General features: G+C 36.9%; 1 protein-coding gene across 2 annotated transcripts in view; it reads right to left on the bottom strand.

The window, feature by feature from the left end:
* Positions 1 to 12,138, bottom strand: part of LOC134535726 (low-density lipoprotein receptor-related protein 6) — a 159,817-nt gene extending 147,679 nt beyond the window's left edge. Inside the window, exons 1-2 of one of the 2 annotated variants that reach the window (XM_063374942.1) lie at positions 11,813 to 12,138; positions 7,181 to 7,266 (exon numbers count right to left, since the gene is read on the bottom strand). In XM_063374942.1, coding sequence (XP_063231012.1) covers positions 7,181 to 7,266; positions 11,813 to 11,867 — 141 coding nt within the window. In that variant the 5' untranslated portion in view covers positions 11,868 to 12,138. The remainder of the gene's footprint in view (positions 1 to 7,180; positions 7,267 to 11,812) is intronic. The other variant, XM_063374943.1, reaches the window with a different exon arrangement.
* Positions 12,139 to 12,632: the final 494 nt, after the last annotated feature.

Raw genomic sequence — 12,632 nt, 5'->3', positions numbered from 1 at the left:
GTAGGTCGCGTTCGGTGGCTTCTCGCTAAATTATAATGTAATGTACTAATAGATAATTTCACGTTGGTGGTCAGAGCCAGGCCGAATATTAAATCAACCTAATTTGTTTTATTTTCTTTCGGACAATGAATTAGAAATTGCGGCCACCTTCGTCGGCAGTTGGCTCGGGGCGGAATTCGTTTTCGCTGGGTGCGGTCCTCTTTGAGGTCGCACCATCTTCGTGTACTTGCAGTAAAACATTACTGAAGGACTTCATCTACGCTATTAATTTTCGGTAATTTCTCATCATGCGAGCTACCAGCAGTTTTTCGACGGGCAGATATGTGTGGAACGAGTGAATGAACTATTGTAAGTGTTTGGATTCGTCGGGCATTCTGTTTAGACAAATAAAAATAATAAAAAACATCAAAATTTGCAATTGGCGTTGAACTGTTTTATTTTGTATATAACGAACCGTTATATTTGGCGCCCGGCCGCGCGGCTTGAATTTGGACACGACCCTGAGAGCAAGACGGACATTTTCGGCGGTAAACGAAGATGATCTCCCAGAACTTTCGGCGCAGCAGAGCGGTGAATGCAGTTTTTCTCCGCGGCGAGAGACAACGGGCTGTTGCAGCGAGTGAAGAGTTCCAGAGCCGGCGGACCATGGATCTTCAGGCTTGTCTCAACGAGGGACTTCAGGACCTCATTGCCAGACTTCGAGATCGTCACTTCGCGGGACATCGTGGGATGAATCGCCGAAAATAGCAAGTCGGAAAATGGAACTTAATTAATTGTTTACATTGTTTTTCTTTTGTTGTGAGCATTCGAAAAAGATTTGTGGTAAAATTTTTGTAATTTGTATAATTCATTATGACGATTAGTAGCCCAGTTAAGGTTATGGGGGGGTCAGACCAAATCTTGCAGTTACTTTTGTCAATGAACCAGAAAATTGAACAGGGACAACAGGAGTTTAAACAGGAAATGAGACAGGGACAACAGGAGTTGAAACAGGAATTAAAACAGGATCTTACTAAGATAATTGAACAGGGATATAGGGTCATGACAGAGGAAATAATACAAAAAATTGAACCGGGTCTAGCACAAAACAAGCAGGAATTAGGAAATACAGAGGGTAAACTTGATGTACAAACTGATGTAAATGAGGAAATTCACACTGGTAAACAAAGGGTTGAGAGCTGTGAATCACAAGTGGAAATGGTACAAACTAATGTAGAAACTTGTGAAAGCGAAATAATATTGTCAAAAGAAAATGTAGAAAGTATTGGGCATGATGTACATGAGCATGTAAACATGGGGAACGAATGTGAAAAAGCCATAGATGAGGTAAACAAGGGAAATGTGGAGAATAGGGTTGAAAAAATTCGTAAATTCAGAGGTAATACACATGGACTCAGGATTTTGTGTTAAAGAAATGAAAAAAGTAGAGATTGAAATGAAAATGTTTTCAGATACACTTAAGGATGCATTTGCTGAGGAAGTAATCAGTGAGTTAAATTTTGCAGATTGCGGAGAAATGTTAAAAGGGAGATTTTTTCCAAGTGTAAGCAGTAATGAGAAAAATTTGGATTGTGTGTATCGAATAGGTTACAAACTGAAAGTTTCGCACTGATACATGTGAGAAAAACTGTGCAACATGATCAGAGGGTGTTTGTGTGGAAACATGTGTACAGAACTATCGCCGAGATAGTAAACAGTTTTTTGTTCTGTTCGAAGGCAGAAGAAATGAGTGGTAAATGGACAGGGGTGATGCAACCTCTGGAAACAGTGTGTGTAGACTTGTTTGGCCCATTGCCAAGATGGAAGGGTAGAGTCAAAACCAGTTTTGTCGTGTTTGATGTTTTTTAAATTTTTTTTGCAATTTTTGCCATTTTTTTGTAAAGTTTTTCAGAATTTTTTGGTATTTTTTGAATTGTGTACTTTTTAATAATGTTTTGTTTTTGTAGAGTTTTTGTATTTTTTTGAAGAATAGTTATGGTGTAATGTAGGAATGTACAAAATATTTATGACAGCAAATTTTTAAGATGAATAATAAGGATTTTAAAGAGAAGGAGGATAAATACATAAAAGTTAATGTGAATATTTTCTGTTTTGAAACGACAATAATAGTAATAATGGTATAAATTCTTTTTGAGTAGACAGTTACTTAATATTTTGCGAAGAAATGCTTTACATTGTGAGAATTGCATTGCACTTGTTTGTTTAATGTTGTCATGGGAAGATGTTAAATGAAATTTAGTTATGAGTTATTTTTTTGGAAAATGATATATGTTTGAAATGGTTAAATATTTTAAATGAAAATGCTACACATATTGGTAATGCGAAATGTTTGTTTTGGATTGAATGACAGGGTGACAACATCCTATATTAAAGGTATGAAATGTAATGCTAAACGTTAATGAATAACAGTCGTCGAGTTTTGAAGCTGCAGAAGCAGTTGTGTGTTCATGATGACCAGAGTTTAGGTGAATTTTTTGTATTGCCCTAAATAAGCAGCAGATATTTTTTTTGTGTAGTGTGGTTTGTGAGGCAGTTGGGGGGCCAGGAGGTTAATTTTAAATATGTTTCCGGCATGGAGTCCGATGTTTTTTTTTTTTGCAAGGGTGCAACCCTTCTCCTTGGTCGCTCCCACCCCTCATCAAGGTTAATTTTATGTGCTGCTGCTGCTGAAGGGGAGATATTGTTTGAAACCTAAGAAAGGGCATTGGTTTATGTAATTTCTTTTTGAAGAATAGAAGCATACGACTGTAGCTTAATGAAGTGTTTGTCATGCCATGACTGTAGAATTGTCAACTTGTTGTTTGTGGAAATTTATTTGAGGTATGTAAAGCTTAGTTTGATGTATAATGACAAGTGCGGTGTATATTTGTGTATAGCTTTGTATAATTTTTTGTTTTAAATTTCATTAAAGGTTAGCCGAGCTGACTAGCAGCTAAAAGGGTTGTAATTGAGCGCCCCTTACCTTTCGGCTAGCTCAGGAGCTAGGAATGAGGATAGAAGAGGTTGGAAGAACTTCGAGTATTTTTGTGTATTTTTTATGTGTAATAGGTTAGCCGAGCTGACTAGCAGCTAAAAGGGTTGTAATTGAGCGCCCCTTACCTTTCGGCTAGCTCAGGAGCTAGGAATGAGGATAGAAGAGGTTGGAAGAACTTCGAGTATTTTTGTGTATTTTTTATGTGTAATAGGTTAGCCGAGCTGACTAGCAGCTAAAAGGGTTGTAATTGAGCGCCCCTTACCTTTCGGCTAGCTCAGGAGCTAGGAATGAGGATAGAAGAGGTTGGAAGAACTTCGAGTATTTTTGTGTATTTTTTATGTGTAATAGGTTAGCCGAGCTGACTAGCAGCTAAAAGGGTTGTAATTGAGCGCCCCTTACCTTTCGGCTAGCTCAGGAGCTAGGAATGAGGATAGAAGAGGTTGGAAGAACTTCGAGTATTTTTGTGTATTTTTTATGTGTAATAGGTTAGCCGAGCTGACTAGCAGCTAAAAGGGTTGTAATTGAGCGCCCCTTACCTTTCGGCTAGCTCGGGAGCTAGGAAAAAAGGAGAAGGCAGTTGGAAGAGTTTGTGTATTTTTTATGTGTAATAATAATGTTTTTGTGGAATTTTTATATTATGGTTAATGATACTAAAAATTGTAAGTGAATAATGTAAACAAATGAAAATGCAGTGTGGATAAAGAATTAAGTTTGGATGTATTTTGGTGTAAATATTATAAGTTTGTGTAACATTTTAATGAGAAAGTTTGAATATGATAAGTGATGTAGTGTGTTATATAAAAGGTTTTGAAGTTTCAAATAACTAATTTAATGTTTTTTGGAATTATATTTGTGGTGGAAAGTTTACTATGTTAGTTTCTGAGTTTTAAGAATTGATGCATCTGTTCAGAAGTCATGGGTTATCAAGTTTGAACAGTATAGTTCTAATTTTGAAATAATTGTTGTCCAGTGGTTGAAGTTAATGGTAGTGGTATTGTGAGAGTTTTGGAATTTTAGAAGTTGTTTTTTTTGGATGGAATGTAGGAAATTTTGTGTCAACAGTTTTGAAGCGATAGTGTTGTCAAAGTTTTTATTAGTGCAGATATGAAGAGTGGAGATATTGGTTAATTTGTGGGTTAAAGTGGTTGTTCCATGAGATTTGAGGAGTTTTTCCATGAGCAGCAGAGAATCAGAGTAACAACTGGTTTTTAAAGGATTTTAAAGGAAATAATTTGTTTTGGAGGTTATTTGTCGTCATTGAGGTTGGAAGTTTTTATCGTCGTTAAGGTGGTCATGGAGACGTAATTCCTGGAGTTGAAGATTTGTTGTCGTCGTCGAGGTTTCTGCCGAGGTATAAGTTTTTGAAGATGTTGAAGTTTTTGTGTTTATTCGTCGTCGTTGAGGTAGTTATGGAGTTTATTACAGCTGGTGTTGAGGTTCCACGGTTGTAAAAGTAAGTTGTTCAGAGTTTTTTGTTGTTATTGAAGAGTCTTCGTTGACCAGGGGGTGTCTGCTTGAAGCTTATAGAGAAACCAGTTTCAAAGTTATTTGTATTTTGCACTGATGAGAGGGAGATAACCGTTTGTGAAGAGTTGTTGACATTTTGCAGTAAGAGAGACGTTTTAAAATTTTTGGCTTTTTAACAAAGAATTGATGTTATTACAATTTTTAAGTAACAACATTTTGTAATTTCTATATAAACAAGGTTTTTAATTACTGGATGCATTTATTTCTCAGGATGTTTTTGTATTTATTTTGTACAGATTAGTTTTTCACTTTTGTAACTTTTCAATTAAATGTAGTGTTAATTTAATTGAAAAGTTGGGGGGGTAATGTAATGTTGCATAACCCTGCCCTCCTAATTAAATAATTTTTCTTTTAAACTATTTTTTTTGCATGTAAATATTTCTTAAATAGTCTTTCTAATGATATTTTACCGTTTGTTATATATTTTAGGGTTGATATTTTTCACTTGCTATGTTTTAAGAAGATATTTATTATTTTATTAGACGTTTTCTATCATTAGTAATTTTTATATAATTATTCACAAATGAGCCGCTGTTCTAGATTTTTACATGTTTAAGCCTACTTTTCAGGTTATTTCTAAATGATTTAATTTTGGTAAAGTAATTCGTATTATGATTATTGTTCTTAATTTTTATTAACGTATTGTAATATAATTATAAATCACGGGACTGTGTCTGGGCTGGTGTTATTGTTAGAAAGAGAGGCATGAGAGGCCTGTAAGTGGAAGTGAGAAAGAAACAGTGCTTCCCCGCCAACCGAGATAAAGACGGTAATTCCCCCCCTGCATGGGAACAGAGTGATAACTGCTCTCTCACGGTGTGGGAGAGAGAACGAGAATGGAAGTCCCCGATTTCGATGTGAAACTGAAAAGAGACTGATCAGGGGAAGCCCAGATTTCTGTGTGTACAAGATTTTTTCATGTGTTGTAACTTGTTCTGTGATTGGCTAATATCTGTAGAGTGAATGAAGCGTGCGTGTGATTGGTCGGTAAGGTCAGGTGACTTCTCCTCCCTGCGTGGAGAAGAGAGTGGCCAGACTTCATCAGTCGTCTGTCGATCGCTGCCCCAGTAGGTCGCGTTCGGTGGCTTCTCGCCAAATTATGATGTAATGTAATAATGGATAATTTCACGTTGGTGGTCGGAGCCAGGCCGAATATTAAATCAACCTAATTTGTTTTATTTTCTTTCGGACAATGAATTAGAAATTGCGGCCACCTTCGTCGGCAGTTGGCTCGGGGCGGAATTCGTTTTCGCTGGGTGCGGTCCTCTTCGAGGTCGCACCATCTTCGTGTACTTGCAGTAAGACATTACTGAAGGACTTCAATCTACGCTATTATTTTTCGGTAATTTCTCATCATGCGAGCTACCAGCAGTTTTTTCGACGGGCAGATATACGTGTGGAACGAGTGAATGAACTATTGTAAGTGTTTGGATTCGTCGGGCATTCTGTTTAGAAAAATAAAAATAATAAAAAACATCAAAATTTGCAATCGGCGTTGAACTGTTTTATTTTGTATATAACGAACCGTTATATGCTCATTTAAAGTGACACTGCATGACTTGCTTGCTAATAAACTATGTGGCATAAATATCACGTGCAGGTTTTAGTACAAACATTACTTCTGAGTAAACACAAAGCGATAAAGAGTTTAAATTATTAAAATAAACTAATTGTAGGATACAACAACACATTTCAAGAAGAGAAGGCTTCAGAAACTTAAGCGTGTCTTAACAGATAATAATCTTGGTCACTTGCTGACCACCGTCGCATGTCAGCAGGTAACTGGGTATCGCGAGAGGAGGTGCGTCTCCGAGACTCGCCACTGGTGGCAACACGACAGGCCAGTAGGTCAGGTGGCTTGCACAATCCCACCAGGTGTTGCTACACTCTCACTATTTATTTATCAACAAACTTTTAATAAATGCTTTCAACACATTATCATTTTCCTGATAACAATCACCACTTGAAATGTTAATGTCACGAAAATTTGACAGATATTTTGCCACGAAAATCACTGTATCTGGTAATGAGTTGTTAGACAGACTGTAAGTATGAAGAACAAGTGCCCAAATTTAAATTCACAACATTTTATTATTTCAAACAATTGAGTTTATTTTTTTTATTTATGTTTACAAACATTAGTTTTTGAATTGCAAGTTATTATAACAGCTGAAAAATGGTAATACACAGTACACCAGAGGGTGAGTACATGGTTGTTGTTGAAACAGCTCTAGAACTGTCTGCTGCAGGACAACGAACAACCACAGTGACTAACAGTGCATCTGCACTGTGCACTACCTTCCGTGGTGATGACAATTTCTGTTTCTGTCCAGGTAAACCACCAAGTGCACGGAGGTGCTGCTATCTAGCGACCTGTTACAGTTTACTGAGTGTGATTACAGTTCGCCTCGGCAGATGACGATGCTGACGTGAACGGTCAGCGAGATAAATGTTTAGTTTCAGGGACAATACCAGTGATGGGAGTATACAGCTTTACGTACTATTTTCCTACATAACTGTCCAAATTAAGCCATTATACCCAAATCTACATGATCAACGAGCTCTAGGTACTAGTTTGTTCGAACAGCCGCCAAGATCATTTCAACATACAGAACACAACTCTTCATACCTGCCATTCAATAAAAAAAAAAAAACAGCTTGACTAAATGGTGCACTTACCTTCACGAGTAAAGCAGATTTTGGAGACCTAGAGATGTTCGCAATGCGAACATCTTTCACGCTTGCAATCAGAAGATTTGGAGAACCTGGAACAAAAGAAATACATGAATGTGTGTGACCTCCAGCATGTTACAAATAACCATACACAATACTCTCAAAAATATGATTATAATAAATTCTCAGGAAATGGTTTGGATTAGCACTTTCCCTTAGGATGTTTGATAGTTGTGTGTTTGCTACATAAGTCGCTGATCCTTGAGCAGGAAGGGCACTTGCTCGGCTCGGCTCGGCTCGGAACAGAAGCGTCTACGTCCGCGCACTTGATCGGCATTGCTCGGGCCGTTCGTTCAGTCACACACAGCTGCCAAACAGGTCCTCATATGTGTGATGTAGTAGTACATCTTGTTAAAATAATAAGTTCTTATGACGAAGAAGATATTATGATCATGGGTCCGTGTGATGGGTTAGTTAAACATTTGCCAAGATTCTGGTTAAAGAGAAACGATTACGGTGAAATTATCATGTTTCCAAATTTCCTCCAGGATTTTCAGTATTTTATGTCAATTGACAATTTTTTAGAGCTAGTACGAAAAATACTATTGCCAAATGGTAACACTCGTTTTAAAAACGCAATAGCACATGAAGAGCATTTAGATGTTTGCGCTTGAGTAGGTACATGTATATTTATGCAGATAGATTTGAGTGTGAGGAGTATTGAAATTTATTCGTAGTGATACTGATAATTTTCACCATTCTGACTACAATTATGTGTGTAAAACAAGTAAACCTATTCATAAAAACAACAGGTACTCTTGAAAAGATACAATTATCACCAATTTCGTCTTGCAAACTGATCGGACCTTCGGAACTAGTGATGCCGAGACGAGCCGAGTCCTACGCGCGAGGTTGCAGACTGCCCCGAGCTCTGGGCAACGAACCACAGGCGCACTGCCCTGAGTCCCAGGCCTCCTCTGGCAGGCAATCACGGCTATAACCTCAGATGAGAGACTAACCCTCTGACAAATGTGTTATTGAAACCAGACGGTATTACAATCACGTTTTATATTGGTTGGAAGAAACAGAAAAATTCCATACAAAAAAATATTCCTGAAGGAGGAAGTCCAATAGTTTAAGTCTATGCATATTTCCTCACTAATATTCACAATATCCTGCTAACTGTTAACAATAGCCAAACTGGCCCGCTGATGCCTCATGTAGATGAGCCTCATGACTGTTGTGTCTGGGCTGTATATGCCAGGGCGGGAGTCGTCAGTAGAGAAACAACAGGTCGCAGACAGCCGTGCCGGGAGCCGTGCACTGTGCACTGGCCAGCCCTGGACCGGGAGCGTGTCGCTGCGCAGTGGCACGGCTGCAGCTCGGCATCGCGGCACCGCGCAGTCGCAGTCTCAGTCCGTTCTAATGCTGCAGCTTTCAGTCACTCTACATGCAAGGAAACTGCATAGTCCATTCAAATGTTACATGAGCTTTGCATTTTTTAGAGGACGCAATTTTATTTTTGGGACATGTTTGGGGGTCAATAGAAGCTTAACCTCAAGTTTGTGGGGTCGGCACCCTTGTCCCCCGGCCGCCATATTGGAAAAAGGGGTGCAAACACCTTTTTCACGATATCTTGGAAACTATGTGTCCTACAAAAAATTTGTAAAGACATAATTTGTAGCCAATTGCTTTGGCTACAAATATGGTTATATAACTTTTTGCCCTAAATTTAAAATTAAAGAAGTTATAAGCAAAAAAAATGTAAGAAAATTTATATAAAAATTTTCTTTTTTGCTCTATAACTTTTTTTTCATACATTTTACAAAAAAATTATCTCAGACCAATCTTGTAGATCGTCTTTTGAGAAAAAATATTTTCTATAATTTTTTTTAATTTCATTCATTTAAAACGCTGTTACAGCGCTCCAAAGTTGATCGGGTTCGTCAAAGATAGGTAGGTAACATTGATACTTATGGTTACGGTGAAGAGCACAGAAAACCTGAGGAAGTTTGTAAAACAATCTGAAGAGGATTGTTACGATTTATAATGCAGGGAGAACTGGGTTTCACACACACACACACACACAGAGGAGGGGGGTGCTCGGAGCGCGTCGCACTCATCGCTAGCTACGGAGGGGGGCCTGCCGCCTGCCACAGCCACGGGATTACAAGCATTCACAGCAGTGCCTTCACTGATAAGTTACAAATCTGTTTCACTGTAGTTGAGGTACGCTAGTCTGTATACGTCTTCCGAACCATTACCTCACGGGGCAGCACCACATCATGGAAGCTAGCCAATCACAACAAGCTTGAATGAAGAAATGAAGGAAAATATAGTATGCAATATTGGTAACAGTGAAAGACGTTGTAGCAGCGTGCAAATAAATACGGATGGTAGTGTGTGACTTTTGGATATTTATAAAAGTTTGTAGTACAAGTAGGAATGAAGTAATATGGGGAAGGGAATTTATTTTATAAAATGAAGAAATAAGTATGTACACAATAAGTATTAATTTAGTAGGCAGTACAAAAATGTAATGTAAATGTTTGATGATGAGACTAGTAGTCACGAGAGAAATGCAAGGTCGTGTGCAGTGCAGAGAAAGAATGTGTGGTTGTGACTGCAGTAGTGAAGGAGAAAGTGACGGTTCATGTTTTGCGATATTGAATTAATAAAATGGTAGAACGGCAAATTTTTTGAAGTGATTTAAAATAAAAGAGTAATATTAACAGTACACAATTAACTTAGCAAATAAGCCAAGAAAGATGTCTTTTTTTTAAGGTTTTTAAATGTTTGTGATATTTAGTAATGTATTATCTGCATTTTTTTGGCTGTCTTAGGTGTGATGTGTGTTGTTTATGTTTAATTTGCAATGTTAGGTAAAATATTTTATTTTCTTTGGTTAGTTGAATCATAAAATTTATTAGGTAGGTAATGTAAAACTGTTTTTTTTTCCAAGGTAGGTAGTTTTGTAATTGTTGAAATGATAAACACAAAGGGAGAATTTTGGTGGGAGTATATCAGCGAATTAACAAAAAAAAATATTTTTAATTGCGATATGGTAGGGATATTGATGAAGTCATCAACAAGGCAGTGTTGAATTAATTACGACCTGTACACTGTCATGGTAGCAGCATGGGATTAAGGCATTTTGGACAGGGAAGAATAACATGCTTATCTTACACCAGATATTGTTTCTGAGAAATTTAATTTGTATACGGAATATATTTTCACTATCATGTTCTATACAAGAATAGGTAGGGCTCAAGTATACTTTACGATACCCTTAGAAGTTAAAATCATAGTAAAAAGAAAAAAGCAATTAAATTTTAAAAAATGTAGTATCTCAAAATATACTGAACCAGGTGGGACTGTAGTATAAAATATTGTACGTACCTAGATATTAATATGAATTGTATCATATTATATACTAAAATAGGTAGGTATACTTGATAATACTCACGACATTAAAATCAATTTGAAAAAAAATTATTACATTATAAAAAGTGGTATCAAAAAATTACTTAACTGAGCGGGATTATAATATACAATTCGATACCCTGAAAAATATATCTTCAGTAGGTATATGTTATATCTAGAATAGGTAGGGCTGTAGTATTGAATATAATATGCGAAAGTTTGTTTTAAAAAAAAATTTGTGCAAAGCAAGCATTTAAAAGTTCCCCATCCAAAAACACCATATTTCCACACTTGTCCTGTAAGAATGTAGGAGAGATTAACATGTCAACGCCACTATGTTGGTGAAGTCATCAATACCTTTGAATATATATACTGTATAGAAGTCGCCAGCCCAGGTTAAAATTTCTAATACGGTTTTGAGGTAGTTGGTTAATTCACCGCCGCAATCGCCACCATCTCTAGGGCATCGACTTGTGGTGGTCCCTAGCGGACAAGTGTCGAACTCTTCAAACACCCCTTCCCCCTCCCGTTGAACGACCTTGAGCTGCAGTTAATGATAGTTGGGGGGTGCGGGGAATGACAGCGGGCGACAGTGCTGCGCTCTAATGTGTAAATAACAACTAAGACGATACAGGGCGTTACGGCAGCGCACTGCAGCGGTGAAGTTCCCAAGCTGCTCATCATACGCTTCTGAAAAACGTAGAGTAAATCCTATCCACTCGCGACTTCTATACAGTATATATATTCAAAGTCAATACTGTTATATCAGGATATAGACTATTCCCTATTTCAATACTTGAATTGGTTCACTGTTGGCTGTTTTGAACAGTAGGTTTGTTTAGTTAATAGTTATCTACATTTAAAATACTGTTAAATCGAGTGAATGGTTGGTTGGGTAAGAGATATTTCATATTTATGTAAATTTGTAAATGGTTAGGTTAGAAAAGAGACATTTAAAAAACTTAACTACGTTATTCAAAACAAGTAATACTAAAAAAAAAATCATTTCGAATTTGTGTTCTCAGATAAGCACCTATTTTAGGAAATTACCGCTTTAAACCACATAATTTTCCTAGACTTCAATACCCTTCCTATAATTTTTTTTTTTACTACTGTTGGAATTCACAATCGCCCATTGCATAAACGCCAAACATCAGTATAATTCACTTTTCGTATTATTAGTCGTTAATTAAATAAACAATGCATCAAACTTACCTGTCACGTACGCAGAGCAAGTAAGAATCAAGGGGATCCAAAACGCTACTAACATTCTAACCACACGCTTGCGCTAGAAACATAACTTATATTTCAAATGTACGGTTCATATCATCTTTATTAAACAAAATAGCTCATAACTACGCATACACTACTATCAACATTTCAATCTTCAAATTAACATAATTTCGCAAAACGAACAACGTACACAAACAACATACACAAACTAATCCTTCACTTATTATTTACCATTTTTTGTTTGGTATTTTACGGTACCTGCTGCTATCTAACAACGAATTATTGAAATGCTTTTGTTAAAACAAAACAAACAAAAAGTCCTGAAAAAAAAACCAAGAGAAATTTAATCTCTAACGTAAAGCCAGAACATTCTACTAGAGCCATCTTAGAGAAGGCAAGAGTTGCATTGTTTGTAATTATGTGTACTAAGAAATTTTATTTATTGTACAATTCATTTAACCCCATTTATAGGTTATGATACATATGTATAATTTGAAAAATTAAATAGCAACAAAAAAATGTACAATCATATTATCGTTTAATTGGCTGTCCAATGGGTGAAAATAAAAATATTTATGCCCGGTGATTTCTCAAGGAGGGTTCCTGGCCATTTGTCATGAGACAGCAATTACGAAATAAAGAACAAACGATACAGAACAATTTTGTTTAAATATAGAAAAACCTTTAACATGGTTCTACTGCATCACTAGATGTTGTGTTTCGGTGCCAGGGTACGGTCCTGCATAGTTATAGAATATGAGCATTACGGTGGAGGCCCACGAGAGACAGTACGTGATTACAG

The sequence above is a fragment of the Bacillus rossius genome, chromosome 10 (assembly GCF_032445375.1).
Source record: "Bacillus rossius redtenbacheri isolate Brsri chromosome 10, Brsri_v3, whole genome shotgun sequence".
Lineage (NCBI taxonomy): Eukaryota > Metazoa > Arthropoda > Insecta > Phasmatodea > Bacillidae > Bacillus > Bacillus rossius.
This window is presented reverse-complemented; position numbering and strand designations above follow the sequence as displayed.